The sequence below is a fragment of the Oncorhynchus keta genome, chromosome 27, assembly GCF_023373465.1.
Source record: "Oncorhynchus keta strain PuntledgeMale-10-30-2019 chromosome 27, Oket_V2, whole genome shotgun sequence".
Lineage (NCBI taxonomy): Eukaryota > Metazoa > Chordata > Actinopteri > Salmoniformes > Salmonidae > Oncorhynchus > Oncorhynchus keta.
Genome location: NC_068447.1, coordinates 29,185,086 through 29,207,822, shown reverse-complemented (window position 1 = coordinate 29,207,822; position 22,737 = coordinate 29,185,086). Strand labels below are relative to the sequence as shown.

Below are 22,737 nucleotides of genomic sequence, written 5' to 3'. Positions count from 1 at the left end.
CCCTTGAATGAGTAGGTGTGTCCAAACTTTTGACTGGTACTGCATATATACACTGAGTGTACGAAACATTAAGGACACCTAAATATTGAGTTGCACCCCCCACCCCCACCCACCCACCCATACCCCTCCCCAATTTGTCAGGACTCTACATGGTGTCGAAAGCGTTCCACAGGTTAGCTGGCCCATTTTGACTCCAATGCTTCCAACAGTTGTGTCATGTAGGCTGGATGTCATTTTGGTGGTGGACCATTCTTGATAAACACAAGAAACTGTTGAGCATGAAAAACCCAGTAGTGTTGCAGTTCTTGACACAAACCGGTGCGCCTGGCACCTACTACCATACTCTGTTCAAAGGCACTTACATATTTTGGGTTGTCTATTCACCCTCTGAATGGCACACATACACAATCCATGTCTCAGGTCTTCAAAATATCCTCTCCTTCATCTACACGGATTGATGCCACTTGTTAAATCCACTTCAATAACTATAAGGGATCATAGCTTTCACCTGGTCAGTCTATTCCATGGAAAGAACAAGTGTCCTTAATGGTTTGTACTCTGTGTATTTATTTAATGCATTTTAGGATACATGTGAAATATAAAAACATTGGCCAAATGTATTTTGTATGCATTTTTAAAATGTATTTTAATGCTTGACATACATTTGTTCGTAAAAGACTTTTCACATGTATTGTTTTTGACACACACACCATGTCCCCCTCAGTGTCCAAGATAATAATAGTAGTCTGTTAGCTTGTATCTCAACTGCCTCCCCAAAGGCATTAACTGAGTTGGCAAAAATCAGCAAAAGAGCTTGTATCAGACCATGATCCCTTTATTCAAATAACAAAGTAACACACTGTAAACACACTGTCCAAAATAAGTACCTGTCAAGCATAAAGTAGCTAAGACATTCTTTCCCTTGGTGCTTTTTCTTCTTCTTCACATCTTCTGGATTATTGAAATGGAAAACAGGACATTAGACAAAATTCTCACAGAAAGACAGGACAAGATGTTATTACACAGTATGTTGATCATCAAGTTGATTTTAGAGAAATGTTACATGTAGATTTCTCTTTTCCCCCCAAAAGCAGGATACCTGTCAGTGTACTGTATCTCTACTTTACATTAAGTTAACTGGTAACACTTTACATGAACGTACCCTATAAGGGGGGTGTAAAGAGTTTAGAAGTACTTTATAAACATGCTCCCATACACCCTAACATTAACATTAACATGTTCTGTGTTAGCAACACACGTGATACACTGGCAATAGGAGTCAATTAGAGTGACAAGAAAATCGAAATCTAACATTCGTAACTGTCACTTTTCAATCACTTGTCAATTATACTTTTTTCAAGAACGTGCAAAATGCAAAATCATGTTGAGTGAACCTCCCCAAATTCCATTTGACGAGACCCCCTGGTCTAGATCTGCCAGACTGAAGAAGCATCTGCTGGGAGGAGTGTGTGTGAGGTCCTGAAACATGTCAAACACAGTTTGCAGCACACCACTACTCCCTCAGACTCCATCCAGAAATCCAACCACCAAGGTGGTAGAGGAATGTACCATCCTGTATAGCCCTTCATGACAGTCTAGTCATCCTGAATATATATTGTTTAATAGTCTCTTCTTCATAGAGCACGCAATACATCAGGCGAGTGGGAGGAGCCTGCGGAGCCAGCTCTCGTCTCGTCCAATCAGTCTTGTATCCTCATGGACTCACTGTTAGTGGGAGTTGCCAAACCATGAGCGTACTTTCATCTGGGTCCCCATTGGCTGCTATAGTCTCCTCCCCAAGTCGACGGAACCCCCTGCCTCCGGAGAAGACGGCAGCCGAGGTCACCTTGTCCTTCCCACGCCCCTCCCTGGCCGGGGGCTGCCCCCGTACCCATACCTCAGGGTCCTCGCTCAGCTCATAGATAGAGCCGTCCTCAGGGCTGTGCTCCGGGGTCTCCGGTGGGGCGTCACATGGGCTCTGGTCGGGTTCGGCTGTCAGCAGCTTGCCGGGCAGCTGGGTGGTTGAGCGGAGGCGATACTGAAGCAGCATTCCCTTGGCCTTGGAGGGCTCTCCCTGAGGGGAGGAGCAGTCAGGTTGCGAGAGTGACTCCTGGGACAATTCATTCCTCCGCTCCCCACCCTCTCCTCCTCCCGCTCCCCCATTGGCCTGGTCGGCAGTCTCGCAGACAGAATCCCGTTTGAGCATGTCTGGGGACAGGGTGCTGGAGGTGACCACAAGGAAATCCACAGGGCCACAGTGAGCGTTTAGAGACGTCATCCCTTTACCTATGGGACAAATAGCACACAAGGCCTCGGTTAGAAAACACACAACTTGATTGGTGGGTTGGTTGGTTGATTGATTGATTTTATTACACAATTATAATACATAATACAGCCAGTCACACCAATGCAATGGGAGTAACCGGATGCCACCTGATGCCAGTGTTCATGTGAAAACATCAGTTGTCTGTGCTAAGCCTGACCTGTTATTTTGGGGATACCCTCCAGTTTGGGCACGGGCAGGGTGACGATGATGCCTTGGGCAGTGCCCACCCACAGCAGCCCCTGGCAAATGAGTAGGCTGGTGACCCGGACGCTGCCCTGCTGCCCTGGAAGAGAGACACAACCACCATTCTGTCACTTCCTCCTGTTCATGTCAACGTTACAGTTGCCCTCGTCAACATTTATGATCCATCCATCCCTAATAGCAGTTTGCTCATACCTGTATCCAATCCTTTTAGACCTACCCAAGTGTCTAAGGACTGGTTTTGAATCATGTAAATGAAACAAGTGGTCGGTAACCTGTGACCTTCTACACGGTACTTGCCTGGGCTGAGGAAGGTGGAGCGTGTGGAGATGTTGATCTCCTGCAGGTGCTCCAGTGTCTCCGTGTGGAACAGGCGGATGGATGAGCCCTCGGAGAAGGCCATCCACACCCCTCCCCCCGCCCGCACCATGTGACTCACACTGACCAGTGGCTCAGGGTGCGCATCAAAACTCTTTCAGAGGGGGAGAGAGAATTAGTGAATGAATGAGAAAGAGGTGTTATGATCAAGCGAGATAGGAGAGAGGTTGTCAATTCACGTGTCCTTTCCTTACTAGCTACAGTATCATATTACACCTATCCAATCCTTTTCGGGTCATATAGTCGCTCTGTCCCTCTTTTCTTCCTCATTCCTTCAGCCCTCTGTAAATGAGGGTGTATAGAAGGGTGTGTTTTGCCAACCTGTGTGTGGAGGCTGGAGCCCTGGATGACGGTGACGTGGTTGGCACAGCTGGCCCACACAGCATTCTCTAGGGTTAGGAGGGTGCGGATGGGGCCACTGCCCACAGTCACCAGCCTGCACGATTCAGGGTCCCACAGCCCCTCTGGAAAGAAGAGAAAATGGTCTATGTTAATGATGGTTACTTATTTATCCATCACACTGACTTAACCAGGTAGATTATTGAGAACACCATAGAGAAACATCATTATTAAATTCAATTTAAGTCTGAGAGCACTGTTCAGGAGGATGTAGTGGTACAACAGCAGACTGAGAGGCAGACCTATAGTATGTTCATCTTGATGTTGTCTTGTAACTTGTAATGGAATACCTTGATTATACAAGGACATGGCAGGATACAATATTATACAGTTGGTTTGCGGTCTCACCTCCACTCTTCCGAGCATAAACAGACACTTTTCCATTCCCCAGCCCAGCGAACAGGAAGGAGGCAGAGTGTTTCAGGCACAGAACTGGACAACTGTCTGGGTTGGAGAAGGTCAGCAGGCACTGGGTCGAAGTGTCCACGGTACCGTACACATGAATGCTGGGAAATGGAGTTCATGAGAAATAGGGTGACCTTTTACTAGTTATATGACAATGACAATAACATGAGGCAACTTGAATTCTACTGATAGAGTTGTGTGTGGCCACTTGGGCTGATACGTTCCGGTTTCTACTAACATTGATATGGACAATACAAAAGTCACAATGAACTGAATGGTAAATGTTAAGTCTGGCACTTTTTTCTGATTTGTTGGTTCCTTGGAGAATAGTGGATAACCAAATCCAAAAGGTGCAGCATGAAAAATTCAGCCATGTTCACTAAACACATGGGTGTCAGCATATTGTGTAAACTCATTCTGCAGTGTTTGCTTGTACTACAGTACACACAATGACTCACTTGCCATCCTGCAGGCCTACACAGATGGTGTTGCCAGTCCTGGCTGTGCTCTTGACAGCAGCCTCCCCCTCCCCTTCCTCCTCTGTGGGACAAGGCTCCATCACGTGATCCAGACACAGGACTGGCGCCCCCATCTGGATGGACTTGACCATGCGCGGCATGGAGCGGTTCAGAGAGAAGATTTCCACTTGACCATGGTTGCGGTCACCTCCACTGGCCACCTGGTCATGACAGATACAGGATGTTAATGGGGCTGACCAGCTATCGAACACAGGTCTACTGCGTGACTCTAGATCACATGAGCCCGCTGAGCAAAAAAAAGAGCTAAAGCCTATAGGCTTAGGTTACTCATCACATGAACCATTATAGTTAATTGGACCACCTTCGCGACACTTCACCACAACTCAACCACAGTTTGCAGTACTCACCCAAAGGTAGCCCTGCGGCAGAGAGGTGCTGGCTGCAGAGAATGCCAGCAGGGCACATTGGACCGGGTTGTGAAGGGCCGTCTCCAGCTACAGACACAACAAAAGCTCACTTTTACCCACAGACCGACTGTACTCAGTTATATAGATACACGGAGTGTACAAAACATTAGGAATACCTTCTTAATATTGAGTTGCACCACCTTTTACCCTCAGAACAGCCTGAATTCATAGGGCATGGACTCTACAAGGTGTCGAAAGCGTTCCATAGGGAAGCTGGCCCATGTTGACCCCAGTGTGTCCCACAGTTCTGTCAAGTTGGCTGGATGTCCTTTGGGTGGTGGACCATTCTTGATACACACGGGAAACTGTTGAGCATGAAAAACCCAGCAGCGTTGCAGTTGACACTCAAACCGGTGCTTTTGGCACTTACTACCATACCCCGTTCAAAGGCACTTAAATATTTTGTGTTGCCCATTCACCCTCTGAATGGCACACATACATGTCTCAATTCTCTCAAGGCTTAAAAATGCTTCTTTAACCTGTCTTCTCCCCTTCATCTACACTGATTGAAGTGGATTTAATGTTTTGTACATTCAATGTATATGTATTCGGGATTATAGACAATATATTGTATATTATATCTTAATTCTCTCCATAAACGGGATATAACAGCAGCCCATTGAATGTTTCAGCTGACCGTTCCTTTACCTCAATAGCTTTACTTGAATGACATAAGAACATTTCTGGAACATCCTGCTAGACTTGATGTTCAGAATCAGAGGAAAGTAATTGGCAGTATTTCGAGTATGGATCTAATGCACTAATCCATAATAATATCAAGCATTTTTTCTGACACTGAAGACCCATGACAGCCTTATTCAAATGAAGCTGAGCTGTGGTTCTGGGTGCTAAGATTACACTCTGTGTAGTAAATTGTTTTGTTGAATAATTGAATCCAAACATGTATTTATATTTGCAGCTGAAGACTAATTAGATTTCCAATGGGGTTTGATTGGACGAGGCAGACGGTATTATAGGAACAGGGATCAAAACAAATCAGCACACACACACACAAGTTTGTTGACCCACAATAATGCAGCATATGGATGCAAATTGGAACATTGTGTGTGTCCTCAAACAAAGTCTAGTCCATCGTCTCCGTATACCTTGCAGTGGTGTGAAGTCCCATGATAACTAGCATCTGCCACTGCTGCTGCATTTCCATACAAATGGTGTACATGTATATTTTCGCCAGGAGGAAATTTTAAAAACGTCATCCAACACACACACAAGCTCTCTTTTCAGAGACAGAGGCATCTGAATTTCAAATAGTTAAGATGAAGGGAATGGTGGTGAACAGTATGTAAGAGCTTGGAGGAGTGGAGGGAGTGTGGATACCCTTCCAGAAAAGAACAGTGGGTTGCATACAAAATGGCACCCTATTCCCTATATAGTGCACTACTTTTCACCAGAGCCCACACAGAGGGAATAGGGTGCCATTTTGGATGCATGCTGGTCTGTGATTTACTGTTTACTTGTAATTTATGCAGGCGTAATTGTGGGAGAGCCTTTCCGGAGAGTCCAAGGGGGGTTTAGTTTAGAGAAACCAGCCGTTAGTCTTTCAATTTCAACTTGAAAAGACTACTTGGAATGCCATCCAGCATTTTCCTCGCTTCGTGGATTATCTTCAGGAGTCAATGGCCTCAGCCGAGTCCCCAGAAATAAGGTGCTTACCCTTTGATCTCTCCTTTATCCCTAGACACAGATACTATGAAAGCGGAAACTGAATCAAATTCACTTATTTTAAAGGTAGAGTATGACCAGCAGTTGAGTATGTTGATACGTTTTTGGCAGTGTGTGTTCTATCCTCAATCAAATGTATTTATAAAGCCCTTTTTACATCAGCAGTCACAAAGTGCTATACAGATAGCCAGTATAAAACCCAAAAGAGCAAGCCATGCAGATGTACAAGCACAGTGGCTAGGAAAAACTCTAGAAAGGCAGGAACCTATGAAGGAACCTAGAGAAGAACCAGGCTCCGAGGGGTGGCCAGACCTCTTCTGAAAGGGGGGACTTAGATTATCACTAGATCGAACTGATGACATGACTCCAGATTGAAACAAACTATGTCATTCATTTTTGTGCATCTTTTAGTGGAGGCTGTGGGTGATCTCTTTGCTCAAAAAATGAAACAGAGGAATAATAGTATCCCATCTCCTTAACAGGACATGTGCACACACACAAGCACACACTCCCACAGGCTTTTACAAAAAGTTTACTTTCAACTACAACTGCATTATTCTAATATAATGAGTAAGTTTGGCACATTCAAGGTGCCAACAATGCATATTTCATATCCTTTTCAATCCTTGTTTCTTTAACCCTGCCAGGCAAACTAAGGGGGTGTGTTAGCATGGCATATCATTACACCTTTCATCTCAACATATTTGCTTTTTACGCAATAATGGCTTCTTTTGTGACAGCTCAAAATACTGCTTTAAGTTACGGTGCAGATTGTCTCTCTCTGAGTAACGGAAATGTGCCGGGGGAAATGCGTAGATGAGACCGAGACTTCATATCATCATACCAATCATAATATAGATGACCTCAACTCAGCAGTCTTGAAATACAATCAAGTGTCGGTCATTGCAATGGTAATGTAGGGGTCCCTTAGATGAGCAAGGACTGCTGTTCTCCTCATGCGAGTGAAGGATTCCATTTCCTTTATCAAACAGCTTCCATAATCTCATCAGTCAGCCTTATCCAGCTCAGCTGCCAGGAGACGTAGAAGAGACTGGCAATGAATGAGATGGGACTATAGCATAAACTGCTAATCATGGCCTGTGACACACAAAGAAACCCCAGTCACACTTCCTTGAGTGGCAATTACTTGATGGTGTTCCGATTCCCGTTGGATCTCTTGCCTCCGCTCTCCGTTCGACAGCAAATCCAGCACTGTATCAGACACCTTCACTGAGCTTCCTCTCAGCTGTAGATGCTTACCTTTTGGTCTTGTGTTTTGGAGGAGAAGATGGGAAGTCGGCAGGCTAGCAGGGGACACCAAAATGGATGTCTAGTCTTCCCATCATCCTCTGCAAACACCCAGCCTGGCGTGTTCTCTTCCCCTGTATCAACAGTGATACGTTTAGTTGTACACCTCTGCAACATCCTATCCCAGTGGACAAATTATGACCAATATGCCAAAAAGCGCCAACATTTATTATTTCTGTTTTATGAGTCCAAAGCAAAGCTAGGTTTGCTATAATGTTAAATGGCATTGTTGGAGAGCTCGACTTACTCTTGGCTATCTTGGCGAGGTGTAGGCGGTTGACCCAGGAGATCTTGCTGAGGGGACTGGGAGTGTTGAAAACCACCATAAAACTGACCGGTCGTCCAGATCTGAGGAGCAACAAAATACATGCATTAACATGTAACACACGTGCATGAACACAGACAATCACAATGAAGGATGGTGTGGATGGGAGAGGGACTTCATGAACATCCAGACTACCCCTCAGCTCTCCCTGATCTAGCCCGGTCCCTTTGTTAATGCTGGACCTTGAATTGCTTCAGTAGAGATTGAGTTTCAATCAGAAACATGAATAAACGTGTAAGCTCTAACTGCCCATTTTGGCATTTAAATGGAGAGTTGTAAAGATTCCAATATCAAACCACACAGGAAAAGACTAGAGCTGAGAGAGTTCCATCCACAGCTTGGCAGTAGAGGATTAAGAATGTGCCAGCCCTTGCCACCCACTCCAAGCTGCCCTGCCATCTTCTTACAACCTACCCACACATACACACCCCCCACATACACAGGGCCCCAGTTAACCTCCTGGGCACTCACTTGTCAGGCTTGCCTGGCACAGCCAGCCGCAGGCGGCACTTGTTGGCACACTGGATCTGTTCATCTTTGATGTGGACGAGCCTCTGCAGTGCAAGGCACCAGTCCTGCCCTACTGTTGTGTTCAGGTTCTGGAGAAAAACAAAAAAAGAGCGTGGTAGAGGGATGGTATCACATGATAAACTGCCAATGTGATACTGTCTGTCCAATAAACAGAGTTGAAAAGAAAACGTAGTGTGTGTGTGTTTCTCTAACCTGGTAGGTGCCTTGTAAAGTCCCCACCAGCAGGGTGATGTTTTCAACCACATACAGGTCGTGTTGTAGCTCCTCCAGCTCCTGGTACAGTCTGGGAGGGCCCAGGAACACTTTACCTGGCACACACAGTCACATCTTTACTGTCTGCGTCATCATCACCATCCTCCATCTCATCCTATTCTTACTCCTCTTAAAGCAGGCATGTCCAGTCTTATTTACAAAGGTCCGTTGTGGTTGAAGTCTTTCTCTGTCGAACATCTGATTCAACTAATTCTCTTTCTTGAGGTGTGGACTGTGATCAGCTGAATCAGGTGGCTGGAGAAAAAGACGACACCTATACCTGCCCTTTGCGGTAGGATATCCTGTCTCTGTCACCATCATTCTCTGGCCTTTCAACAGTTAGGAAATGTCCTGCTGGGTTTATCCACCAAAAGACTTCCACAGTAAGTTAACTCCAAATGAGACTGAACCGCAAAATAATACAGGGATGTTTATCTCAGAAATGAGACCGGAGGGACAACATCTGAACTACTCCCAGAGGGTTACAATGTAGCCTCTTATCACTCAATTATGGAACTGAAGCCTTTAGAGAGATTTCAAAACTAGTCCGTTCCTCACAAGCAGGTACCCAGTAATAGAGTGGGAAAAGTTGCTTTTCATTACAATAGTATTTTGTCTTGAATGTGAAAGTGTACAATGCATACTTTTTTTATTGAACTGAATGTGTGTTCTTACCAGGAACATTAGCAACGTTTGGTCGTTTCCCAGTATCTTTGCTCTGGAAGCTCTCCTGTCCCACCTCCACTACCTGCGTCTGCAGCAAGGGGGCACTCCACTTCACTGTGTATTTAGGACCAATGGGAACTAGACTGCTGATATCAGGGGGACCCCTAGTGGAGGAAACAGGAACACATTTCACTGGCCTGAACATAGAGATGTTCCCAAAACTTGTTCTCAATGGCGCCTCCCATGCTGTCCAAGAAGCCGTCACTACAAAGATATTGTCCTCTCTTTTTCCATCTCTATGGGCATCTCACATGGCAGCTTCTTGTCATTGTTGCTAGTTATCTGACCGTTCAGAATCTTAACACTGTCACACTGGCTTCTGCCTCGTCGATGCGTGCATCATTTTTGTGAAAAAACTTTGAATGTAAGTGATAATGCAAATGCAGTTCATTCTCTTGGTTGTTGGTGTATTGGGGGGGGGTTATTGGAAGTGGGGAATGGAATTGTTTTTCTTCTGGGGGGGGCTGTGGGAGGGGTCTCGAATGGTTGAGGGACAGCTATTGGGGATCTGGGGGGGGATCTTGGAGGGTTCGGGCTTCACAAGATTGTGATCTTCAAAAAGGAAACTATGACATATTTTATATCACTATCATGCACACGCACCCTCACACATAAGGATGGCTCTGCTGCAGAAAGACTGATACATGTTTGATAGTGTCTTGATGCTGTATTGTTTGTCCTTCATGTTCTAATACTTTAATGTTAACCCTTCCTTGTGTTTTATGTAATAAATAATTATTTAAAAAATAATATAAAAAGAGATAATGCAATCCTAACAGCAATTGAGAAATCCTGTTAAAAGTGTCAGGGCTCTTTGAATCAACAGCATGAAAGGAGGTCAAGGAATACGTAATGCAATTACAGTCCTTCTGATAAGTTGAATCCTTCTCCAAACACCAGCACCCCCTAATGATTCAGGGCACGTTACTAATCATCAATCCCCATAATTGTGCATGAGAAGAATTGTAATCTGTTCCTCCGGAACATGTGAAAGTTGGGGGTAAAGTTGGCATGAGGCATGAGCCGAATCAAGTAGGGTGCAACAAATAATTTATCAGGCTCTCTGATCAAAACTGAGGGTCTCAAGCGCAAAGTTGCAATACATTTTGGGGAAAACTTTACCTTTGTTCATTTATGACACTATCAATGCCGTGATTCTCATATCTACAATAGGTGTGTTGGACAAGATGGAGAAAAAGAGAGTTGGTCGACATGAATACACAGTGTGGTTGTCATTCCACAACATGACATTAGACCAGTGGAGGCTGGTAGGAAGAGCTATAGGAGGACAGGCTCATTGTAATGGCTGGAATGGAATAAATAGAACAGAGTCAAACATGTGGTTTCCATATGTTTGATGTGTTTGATACCGTTCCATTTATTCCATTGCAGCCTGTCCTCCTATAGCTCCTCCCACCAGCTTTCTCCGCATGAGACAGTATGTCTCGTACATAGATGATCTATTTCTATGGTCTCATCCTGGTAGTGCTGACTCACTTGACGTTGATGTTTGCACAGATGAGGGTGTCGTTCAGCAGGAAAACTTTGCGCTCCTTGGACTTAAGGATCTGTCCTTTCTCCCCGTACACTGTCTCAATCAGTACCTCACACAGTATCAGCTGCCTCTGGTCTGAGTTCAAGAGCTATAGAGGGGACACAAATATCACACACACACTTCCTCTTACACACAATGGAATTGACTAAAACATTTGTTTTTCAAATTTACCTTAAAAAGAAAAGATGTTTCGAGAAAGACAGACAGACATTGGAAATCATTGGTTGTGTCTTTAGCATGTATATACGTCACCTTGCTCAGTTGACGGTCACCAATGCTGCGTGCCAGCTGCTGGATTTCAGCGACCTGGTCAGCGACTCGTTTCTGCTCGTTCAGCCTCTCGGCCAACGTCTCCAGCTCAGTGAGGGCCAACTGCAGGGGCAGGCGGTCAGGGTGGGCTAGGGGAGTGTTCTTCAGCATGTCCTGAAGGAGGGAGGGAGAGAGCAAGTGGGGGAGAGAGAGAGAGAGAGAGAGAGAGAGAGAGAGTGTGTGTGTGTGTGTGAGAGAGAATGAGAGAGAGAGAGAGATAGTAACAGAGTATTCGGAAAGTATTCAGACCCCTTGACTTTTTCCCACAATTCCATCGACCTCATAGCTTGGTTTTTACTCTGTCATGCACTGTCAACTGTGGGACCTTATATAGACAGGTGTGTGCCTTTCCAAATCATGTCCAATCAATTGAATTTACCACAGGTGGACTCCAATCAAGTTGTAGAAACATCTCAAGGATGATCAAAGGAAACAGGATGCACCGGAGATCAATTTCGAGTCCCATAGCAAAGGGTCTGAATACTTATGTAAATAAGTTCTGTTTTTGATTTGTAATAAATTTGTTGTGTCATTATGGGGTATTACGTGTAGATGAGTGAAAAAAAATATTTAATATATTTTAGAATAAGGCTGTAATGTAACAAAATGAGGAAAAGGGAAGGGGTCTGAATACTTTCCAAATGCACTGAAGGGAGCCACATTTCACTACAAACACTTGCCCTCTCACTTCCTCAGTATTAATGAACTCATAGGATTCCCCTAAGAAAGCTGTCTGGGTTTCTACCTGACATGCTTGGCAGAGCACACTATAATAAGGCCTTTTTCCAAATACATGTTCATGAGAAGGTTTTAAATAGTTTTGTTTTTTCTTTGTTCCTCTTCTTGACACATGCTTTGTTCCATGGAGCTTAATAAAGAATACTTCAACATAATCAACAAACTAAAATAGAAGTAAAGATGAGTAAATGTTAGTGTACAGCCTATAGCATATATTTATATAGATCATGAACGACAAGTATTATACATGAATCTTTGAAAAAAAGACAAGATGCTTGTTTTTGCTGTGTCTTGGTACTAACCTGTAGCAGCAGGATGAACTGAGGGAAGCGCTGGATTGGTTTAACCATAAGGCCATAAAGAGTGATTCTGTCAGGACTTGACACTTGCTTCTTCTGTGGGGGCACAAGCATAGAGGCCAAGTCAACAGGGAGTTCATTACATCGTATCTAAGAGGATGATATACAGTACATAGTAGCCCTGAGATGTCAAACACATTCTCACTTTCAAATTCAGAATTAACCGTCTGGAGGCGAATCTGACTGACCATTTCACCAAATGCTACAAAAAAACATTGAATGCAAATAGATGCCGAACTTTGAACTTATTGCATACGAATAGATATACTGTAGCAGCAAACAATTTTACAGCCTTGGGAGAGGTAAGAAGTCTAATTCATTGTAAACTGAATGATCAAAGAGGAGAGAGTAGGCCACCTTGAGAAACTCCAGGAAAGCTGGCTTGGAAATGCAGGCTTTCTTGATGAGCGCCATAGCGTTAGTGAAGTTGTTGACGTAGTCGCTGTACACGTCTAGTACCATTGACTTGGAAAACTGTGGAGAGAAAAATGGATGCAACATCCAGTCATATAATATTAGTGGAAGGATACATAGAAGGAAAGGATAGATTTTCTAAGTATTCCAACAGGGCCGTGTTCATTTGCGTTGTGTGCCCTAATGAACTGGAGCCTGATCACTGCACTTGGATAGATCCATCCTCCATACTGACCGAGGCCACAAAGAGGTCTCCGATCTTCTCACTGAGGTCCCACTCGGCCACACGGGATGCCAGGGCGATTTGGAACATTGAGTGGCACTGCAGGATCTCCCGCAGCCGGTAAAATATGGGCCGCACCTTCTTATCGCTCAGGATCCGGGCCTCTGGCTCAAGCAAGGGCTTCTGGTACTCCTGAGAGCAGCAAGGAGGAGAACCAATCAGTGATGCTCACTGATATCTGGTTAGCTGGACTCATCATCGGGGGGGGGGTTAGGTGCTGCAACCAGCCACCCGGATGATGACCTCTGAAGTTAATGTCAGTGAATCAAAATGACTTCAGACTGTCTGGGTATGGTTCAAATGAAGTGTTGGAAAAAAGAACAGTGGAGGTCACTCACCACTAAGATTCTCTTGAGAGAGTCCACATAACTCCTCTCACTTTGTACAATGGAACCAACGATGTGGCGTCTGATAATCTGTTGGGTGCTAAGCCCCTTTGGCATAGGGCTCAGCTGGGGCGGTGGGTGCTTCACTTCAGACACCATCACGTCCAGATAACCAGCGTCATCATCACTCTCCTCTGTATGGTGACAGTGACATACCTTTAAACTCATTTGCCTGTCTACCAATACAGTTCTGTTCTCACATGGCCTGATGATATAGTGTAGCCCCAGCCCAGGGTCCTATTCATTAGGGAATGCAAATGTTTTGCAACAGAAAACATAAAATATGTGTTTCTTATTGAACATGTCAAGGTTGTCCCCGTATGTTTCAATCCATTTTCTACCATTTGGTGCCCAATGAATACGACCCAGCCCTCGCCTTGTGTCCTTGTCTGTGGTTGTCTGACACCTTGATGATGGAATTGACAGCCCAGTGCCTCCCACAGCCACCTCAAGAACCGAATGAGTGACGTGTTAAATCTCTGATAAACTTCTTTGATAACTGTGACATTTCACTTTTACATTTGTTTAACCAGCATTGACTAGTGATATTGACAACAACAACGATGCTAAAAATGACAATATATGAGTTATGACAACTGACATTAACCAATACATACTGTGTTTAAAAAGAAGAAGCTGGTAATAATAATAATGCTTACCCGCGGTTTCTTTTTTCTGCAGGAAAGAGACTTTACGCATCATAGCTAACTTAGTCTTTTCCAGTCCGTCCTTGGTGCCATTTCTCGCTGCTTTCATCAGCATCTGGACCTGAAAGAGAAGTGAAGGGGAAAGTAGAGAGAGAGAGAGAGGGTGAGAGAATAATGCTCTGTAAATATGTGAGAAAAGAGAGGAGACACCGCAGAGCTATGCTTCCCCTTTACAGAGACCACATCAACCATCCTCTGACCAGAGCTAGGCTAGTCAGAGGCTGTGTCCAAAAGGTTTTACACTGCCTCCTATCCCTTTTGACCACTTGATACCCAAACAATCCAGATAACAATTATAGACTAGTCTTTTCACTTACCAGCAGTCAAGGAAGGTAAGATAAGGTAAAGGAGCCAGTTAAGAGAAATGGGACACAGTCGCTGTCATACAGTATTTTTACTGTACTCTACAACAATGATTCAGTACCTTGAAGTCACAGCTGCGCATGGCCAGATCCTGCTTGGTCTTGGCACAGCGCTCTTTCAGTCGCCACATGTCCTGAGAAAGCTAAGTTCATCGCCATGCCAATGCCCCCGACCCCACAAGCAAGGATGAAGGACAGGACACCAGATCAGGTGAGCGGACAGTAGGGTTGAGGGAAAGAGAGAGGAAGGTGAGAGGAAAGAGAAGGATAGTCAAGGTGAAAGCAAGAGAGGCAACCAGTGAAATCATAAGATGTGAAAAGGGTTGACAATATTATGTCAATTGAAGGTAGAACAATGATTGGTTTCAGAAAGTACAGAGAATCTCAAATAGTCATTCTCCTTAGATAGTCATTATAAAAATACATTGGTTCTATTTGTTGAATTGTCTTATGAATAGTCTTTCATTCAGCAAGCAAAGACAAGACACTTTTGTTGCCTTCCCTTAAAAAAAGAGACCATTTCCCCTTGCTCCTAACCCAAACAAAATATAATTTCAAATCTACAATTAAACCTTTTTTGAAATGTTGAAAAACCTTGTGATACATTTTTTTTTAAACATACAAGCATATCAACAATACCTCATATTATAAGAACCATACTCCTGCCTCTTCAGAAAAACATATCTTAAATCAAACACAGATTCAGGGAAGAAAGAAACTTAAGCAGCAGCAGTGGGAGGAGCAGCAGTAAGTGGATGGACAGGGAATATCCAGAGAGGAAGAAGAGGAACCAAGAGAGACTGCTGACAAAGCCACTAACTACTGAACCCACGTGTATCACTTCCTCATCCAGCGAGCAAGGCAGTGCGTTTAAACCAGCTGTGTACATTTCCTCCTCAGTATATAAACATTAATTGACTACATTACCAAAAGTATGCTGGGGTCACACCATGAGAGGGCACTAGACAACACCACACACACACACACACACACTCAACAAACTAACTAAACTACACCATGTTGTTCCTACATGTATTGTTGTCTATAGGTATACACTGTAAGTATACTCTAGGGTCCCCCAGCTGGCAGCCCGTGGGTGATTTTATTCCCCCAAGCAAAAATGTCAATTGTTGCACATAAGACTATAAAAACACAAGCAAATCAGCTCCAAGTGACTATAATCTGGGAAATCTGTTCCAAAGTATTCCCATGCGTAATAGAGAGATACACTACATGACCAAAGGTATGTGGACACCTGCTCGTCGAACATCTCAATCCAAAATTATGGGCATTAATATGGAGTTGGTCCCCCTTTGCTGCTATAACAGCCTCCACTCTTATGGGAAGGCTTTCCATTAGATGTTGGAACATTGCTGCGGGGACTTGCTAACCATTCAGACATAAGAGCACTACTGAGGTCAGGCACTGATGTTGAGGGATTAGGCCTGGCTCGCAGTCGGCGTTCCAATACATCGCAAAAGTGTTTGATGGGGTTGAGGTCTGGTCTCTGTGAAGGCCAGTCAAGTTCTTCCACACCGATCTAGACAAACCATTTTTGTATGGACTTCGCTTTGTGCACAGGGCATTGTCATACTGAAACAGGAAAGAGCCTTCCACAAACTTTTGCCACAAAGTTGGAAGCATAGAATTGTATAGAATGTCATTGTACGCTGTAGCGTTAAGATTTCCCTTCACTGGAACAAAGGGGCCTAGCCCGAACCATGACAAACAGCCCCAAACTATTATTCCTCCTCCACCAAACTTTACAGTTTGCATTTGGGCAGGTAGCGTTCTCCTGGCATCCTCCAGATTGCCAGATGGTGAAGCGTGATTCATCACTCCAGAGAACGCATTTCCACTGCTCCAGAGTCCAATGGCAGCGATGTTTACACCACTCCAGCCAACACTTGGCATTGAGCATGGTGATCTTAGGCTTTAAGTTCAGCCATGGAAACCCATTTCATAAAGCCCCCGACAAACAGTTCTTGTGCTGACGTTGCTCCCAGAGGCAGTTTGGAAATCGGTAGTCAGTGTTGCAACCGAAAAACTTTTACACGCTTCAGCGGTCCCGTTCTGTGAGCTTGTGTGACCTACCACTTCGCAGCTGAGCCGTTGTTGCTCCAAGACATTTCAACTTCACAATAAGACCACTTGCAGTTGACCGGGGTAGCTCTTGCAGAGCAGAAATTTGACAAACTTGTGCATTGTCAGCTCGGGGATTCGATCTTGCAACCTTTCGGTTACTAGTCCAACGCTCTAACCACTAGGCTACCTGCCGCCCCATATAGTGTACCTTTGTATAGTCACTTGTTGGATGCATTTGCAGTTTGTTTCGGTTGCGTTTCAGATTAGTTTGTGCCCAATAGAAATGAAATCGTAAATAATGCATTGTGTAAATAAGAATAGAATGTTTCTAAACATTTCTACATTCATGTGGATGCTCCCATGATTACTAATTACTAATACCATGATTAACATACCATGATTACTAATTACTAATACCATGATTAACATACCATGATTACTAATTACTAATACCATGATTACCATACCATGATTACTAATACCATGATTAACATACCATGATTACTAATTACTAATACCATGATTACCATACCATGATTACTAATTGTCCTGAATGATTTGTGAATAATGATGAGTGAGAAAGTTAGATGCACAAATATCATAAACCCCCCCCTTCCCCTGTTATTGTAATGGCGAGAGGTTAGCATGTGTTGGGGGGGTATGATATAAAATGCTAACCTCCCCTGTTATTGTAATGGCGAGAGGTTAGCATGTCTTGGGGGTATGATATAAAATGCTAACCTCCCCTGTTATTGTAATGGCGAGAGGTTAGCATGTCTTGGGGGTATGATATAAAATGCTAACCTCCCCTGTTATTGTAATGGCGAGAGGTTAGCATGTCTTGGGGGTATGATATTTGGGCATATTCTATTCTCATTTAACATAAATGGGACTACAAAATGACATAATACATTATTTACCATTATCGTCTATTTGGCACAAAATAATCTTAAACACAACCAAAACAAACAGCAAACGCATCCAACAGTTCGTAGAGTCACAAGCTTGATGTAATCATTGCATGCTAGGAATATGGGACCAAATACTAAACTTTTGACAACCTTAATACAAACATAAGTGAATTTGTCCCAATATTTTTGGTACCATAAAAAAACAAAAATCGGTGGACTGTGTACAAAAAGTGCTGTAGTTTCTAAACGATTCACCTGGTATGGATGGAAATACCTTCAAATTAAAGCTGACAGTCTGTACTTTAACCTCAGTCATTGTATCATTTCAAATTCAAAGCACTGGAGTATAGAGCTAAAACAGCAAAAAATGTGTCACCGTCCCAACACTTTTGGAGCTCAGTGTATGCGAGCCGACATAGTTTCTGACATCTTGTGGAAAAGACATAGCATCAGACACAATGCCTACATTGATCCTGGGGCGGCAGGGTAGCCTAGTGGTTAGAGAGTTGGACTAGGAACCGGAAGGTAAAATAAAAAATAAAATAAATAAAAATTCAACAAACATCCTTGGGTGTCATTAAATAATTGTAGCAAGTATTGAGCAAAAAGGTCTGAGCAACAAATACAATACATAATATAGACATTGCAAAAGCAGCAGAGTGGAGTATACAAGACCGGAGGCTTACCTTACTACTGCTTCGGGCAACAGTGGGTATTTTGGTCTCGCTGTCTGACTGCTCATCATAGCTCTCAAACTCACTGTCGCTCCATCCGTTGTTGGTGCCATGATGGCTTTCTGGCCTCTGGACGTCCTCGTAGATGTCATCTGACACAACAGGGGAGACATTAATCACACACAGACAAACATGCATCCATGCACAAACACACACACCACTGTATCAGAGTCCCCACCTTCCAGAGGAGAGAGAAGGCTCTCACAGGGCACGTCATCATAGATGACCTCTGGACGACTGGTCCTAAAGATGGCCTCTGGACTAGTCATGATGATATCATCAGGGCTGGTCGAGTTGGTCATGTCATGGCGGAGGGCTGGATCGGTCATGACGTTATCGGGACTGGTGGGGCTGGGTGGGCTGTCTGTGCAAGCCAGACCATCTGGACTTTGCAGGCCCTCTGGACTAGACACATTTTCATTTTCAGGACTTGCTGCATCACCTGGACCTCCTACATCAAGAATAGGGGGAGGTTTCCCTGGAAGAGAGAAGTGCACCATTCCAACCTTAGATAATTGGCTAAAAGGCTCAATTGGGCACCAATACCAGTCCCAGGTTTATTTTGCCGTAAACATAGTAAATAGCAAAGTAACCAGACTAAAATGGTGGGTAGTAGGCCAATAGACTACACTAAAGGTTACTACAAGATTACCAAAGCAAGGGCACTAGAAGAGACAGAGCAGAGGCAAGTCAATCTGGTGTACAATCCCACTGGATTTTCCTCTGCAATGGGTATCGTGGGCCACTTTCTGAAGAGTATGCAATCATGGCACATCATCATCATCATTGAGGACGTCACGTACCAAAGCGAGGCGTCTGAGGGAAAGTGTTTATGCTGGCAGGAATCTGCAGGGTGACCGAAGGCAGCTGTATCTCACAGGCATTTCTGCCCGGCACCATGAGCATTAGAGACAGGAGTCTCTGAAAATCTCAACAATCCCTACGAGCCTGACTAGTGTGGGGCGAATTAGCTATGGCCCTCTCAGCGTGGAAAAGTATGCCCTATCGATGAAGAATAGGATTCATGTCCTGGTCAATAAATACACTCCCATTACAGAGTTGAAGGTGGCTGAATTGTAAAGTGACAGATCTCTGGCCCCTGTAAGAAGTCCAGTTGTATATCTAGCTCTACAGCACATGTTTTGTATTTATATTAGGGAGTATTCAGTTTGCCAAGGGGTGTAATATGTTTAATATCCAATAATGAGGTTTGCACAGTGCAATGTCTATTTTCTAACTTGAACCCACACTTACCTGTATAACTAGGGATATCTAAAGAAATTAAAAGCATGACCAAGAAAGACAAATAGACAAATTCCCAAATTCCAATATTTCAAAATTAATTTTACGAGGGCTTCATTGGGTAGGATTTTGCTACGCTGGGTAGGATTGATGTTGAGGTGACACTGACTAGGGTTGCAAAATTCCAGGAACTTTCAATAAATTCCCTGCTTTTCCAGAAATCATGGTTGGATGATTCAAGGTATTTATTTGAAAGTTCACGGAATTTTGCAACCCTAATAGTGACAGGTGCCTTATACTAGAGGAGCTTAGACTGTGGGTCACGTACAGGGTGGCTAAACTAGACTAGTCTGGTGTTTAATATACCTTTATGCAGTCGCAGAGTGAGCTCTGAGACCACACTGAACCACTCCTTGGCTGAGGTGGCTCCATACGGTGCCTGAACTGAACAAATAATGCACACACTGCTGTGAGGACACACACCACTGAGATCACACATACGTGGAAACCGGATAGATAGATAGATATATATATATATATCTATATACACACACACACGCACGCATGGGAGAAATCACACATGCAACTGAGATCTCTCATAAACATGCGTACGCACACACAAAGCGGAGAGAGAGACTCTGCCTATGAGAGAGAGAGAGAGAGAGACTGCCTATGAGAGAGAGAGAGAGAGACTGCCTATGAGAGAGAGAGAGAGAGAGAGAGAGAGAGACTCTGCCTATGAGAGAGAGAGAGACTCTGCCTATGAGAGAGAGAGAGACTGCCTATGAGAGAGAGAGAGAGAGAGACTCTGCCTATGAGAGAGAGAGAGAGACTGCCTATGAGAGAGAGAGAGAGACTGCCTATGAGAAAGAGAGACTGCATATACAGGGATTTGTAGCCTATCTTGTACTATTATACTCAAATAGATATCTCTGTTTTAGAGCAATGATTACTCTGAAACTTGATTAATACAGCCTAGATTTGTCTGCAATTGATTGATAAGCCATCCATTTCCATTGGATGGATAAGGATCCGATTGGTTAAGTGTGATTCTGGGCTGGTGCCCCATGCAGTGCTGATGTCACATTTTTATTTTTTGTTTCACCTTTATTTAACCAGGTAGGCCAGGTGAGAACAAGTTCTCATTGACAACTGCGACCTGGCCAAGATAAAGCAAAGCAGTGCGACACAAACAACAGAGTTACACATAAACAAACATACAGTAAATAACACAATAGAAAAATCTATGTACAGTGTGTGCAAATGTAGAAGAGTAGGGAGGTAGGCAATAAATAGGCCATAGAGACGAAATAATTACAATTTAGCATTAATACTGGAGTGATATATGTGCAGATGATGTGCAAGTAGAGATACTGGGGTGCAAAAGAGCAAGAGGGTAAGTAATGGGGATGAGATAGTTGGGTGTGCTATTTACAGATTGGCTGTGTACAAGTACAGTGATTGTGCTACTTGTGACTCAGTATGATTGTAAAAGTAGGGAAGTGCACAATGTGTGACACCACAGCCCTGCTGAAACAGGGTCACAGACCTGTCTGAGTGTCTATGTGGTCAGCCTTTAAGATAGGGGTGTAGTAGCACTCATTCATAGATCCTGCTGGAGATGGCATTGACAAAGATAAGGGGCGAACATTACAATGTGTACTGGCTTATGGCATTGTATCACACAAAGTCAAATTACCAGGGAAAGTTGTCTCAATAGACTATAAAACAACAAGGAAATGTCAGATGTAGTGTATAATATGATTACACTCAGAAGTAACATGTACAGTGGGCCTTGGGCCTACAATTTGAACAAAGCGTTCAAGAGTGTCCCTTACCTTCATAAATGCTATTTCTTCTCCCAGAGCCCTCTGTGTCTCCTGACAATCCCAGCTCAGAGCGGCTGAAACAATGACAACAAATATGGTCATCAAAAAATCTGGGAGTGACACTGCTGCCATGGGTGGTTAATTAAGGGGAGATGTCATTTGAGCAGTAATTGATGTCAAAGATGACAATTAATGTATTCATTTATTTTTATTTTACTAGGCAAGTCGGTTAAGAACAAATTCTTATTTACAATGACTGCCTACCCTGGCCAAACCCTGACACAGACGACACTGGGCCAATTGTGTGCCGCACTATGGGACTTCAAATCAAGGCCGGTTGTGATACAGCCTGGAATCTAACCAGGGTCTGTAGTGACGCCTGTAGCACTGAGATGCAGTGCCTTAAACCGCTGCGCCACTCGGGAGCCCCAATACAGTGGACATTGTGGTATATAACATAACATTACAGTGGACATTGTGGTGTGTAACATAACAGTGGACATTGTGGTGTGTAACATAACATTACAGTGGACATTGTGGTGTGTAACATAACATTACAGTGGACATTGTGGTGTGTAACATAACATTACAGTGGACATTGTGGTGTGTAACATAACATTACAGTGGACATTGTGGTATATAACATAACATTACAGTGGACATTGTGGTGTGTAACATAACATTACAGTGGACATTGTGGTGTGTAACATAACATTACAGTGGACATTGTGGTGTGTAACATAACATTACAGTGGACATTGTGGTGTATAACATAACATTACAGTGGACATTGTGGTATATAACATAACATTACAGTGGACATTGTGGTATATAACATAACATTACAGTGGACATTGTGGTATATAACATAACATTACAATGGACATTGTGGTGTGTAACATAACATTACAGTGGACATTGTGGTGTATAACATAACATTACAGTGGACATTGTGGTATATAACATAACATTACAGTGGACATTGTGGTATATAACATAACATTACAGTGGACATTGTGGTATATAACATAACATTACAGTGGACATTGTGGTGTGTAACATAACATTACAGTGGACATTGTGGTGTATAACATAACATTACAGTGGACATTGTGGTATATAACATAACATTACAGTGGACATTGTGGTATATAACATAACATTACAGTGGACATTGTGGTATATAACATAACATTACAATGGACATTGTGGTGTGTAACATAACAGTGGACATTGTGGTGTGTAACATAACATTACAGTGGACATTGTGGTATATAACATAACATTACAGTGGACATTGTGGTGTGTAACATAACATTACAGTGGACATTGTGGTGTATAAC

At 43.5% G+C, this 22,737-nt stretch overlaps 1 protein-coding gene across 7 annotated transcripts in view; it reads right to left on the bottom strand.

The window, feature by feature from the left end:
- Positions 1 to 1,122: 1,122 nt before the first annotated feature.
- Positions 1,123 to 22,737, bottom strand: part of LOC118359725 (rho guanine nucleotide exchange factor 10-like protein) — a 33,283-nt gene continuing 11,668 nt past the window's right edge. For 3 of the 7 annotated variants that reach the window (XM_052482113.1, XM_052482112.1, XM_035738376.2), the window contains 24 exons: positions 21,404 to 21,468; positions 19,932 to 20,009; positions 18,502 to 18,801; positions 18,276 to 18,415; positions 14,656 to 14,736; positions 14,184 to 14,292; positions 13,477 to 13,658; positions 13,091 to 13,270; positions 12,799 to 12,915; positions 12,385 to 12,477; positions 11,288 to 11,458; positions 10,978 to 11,123; positions 9,430 to 9,584; positions 8,695 to 8,810; positions 8,443 to 8,570; positions 7,894 to 7,994; positions 7,599 to 7,720; positions 4,596 to 4,682; positions 4,168 to 4,388; positions 3,653 to 3,810; positions 3,227 to 3,369; positions 2,828 to 2,999; positions 2,484 to 2,609; positions 1,123 to 2,286 (listed from right to left, as the gene is read on the bottom strand). In XM_052482113.1, coding sequence (XP_052338073.1) covers positions 1,715 to 2,286; positions 2,484 to 2,609; positions 2,828 to 2,999; positions 3,227 to 3,369; positions 3,653 to 3,810; positions 4,168 to 4,388; positions 4,596 to 4,682; positions 7,599 to 7,720; positions 7,894 to 7,994; positions 8,443 to 8,570; positions 8,695 to 8,810; positions 9,430 to 9,584; positions 10,978 to 11,123; positions 11,288 to 11,458; positions 12,385 to 12,477; positions 12,799 to 12,915; positions 13,091 to 13,270; positions 13,477 to 13,658; positions 14,184 to 14,292; positions 14,656 to 14,736; positions 18,276 to 18,415; positions 18,502 to 18,801; positions 19,932 to 20,009; positions 21,404 to 21,468 — 3,763 coding nt within the window. In that variant the 3' untranslated portion in view covers positions 1,123 to 1,714. Of the gene's footprint in view, positions 2,287 to 2,483; positions 2,610 to 2,827; positions 3,000 to 3,226; positions 3,370 to 3,652; positions 3,811 to 4,167; positions 4,389 to 4,595; positions 4,683 to 7,598; positions 7,721 to 7,893; positions 7,995 to 8,442; positions 8,571 to 8,694; positions 8,811 to 9,429; positions 9,585 to 10,977; positions 11,124 to 11,287; positions 11,459 to 12,384; positions 12,478 to 12,798; positions 12,916 to 13,090; positions 13,271 to 13,476; positions 13,659 to 14,183; positions 14,293 to 14,655; positions 14,737 to 18,275; positions 18,416 to 18,501; positions 18,802 to 19,931; positions 20,010 to 21,114; positions 21,181 to 21,403; positions 21,469 to 22,737 lie in introns of all 7 variants that reach the window. The other 4 variants (XM_035738373.2, XM_052482114.1, XM_052482115.1 and 1 more) reach the window with 4 other exon arrangements.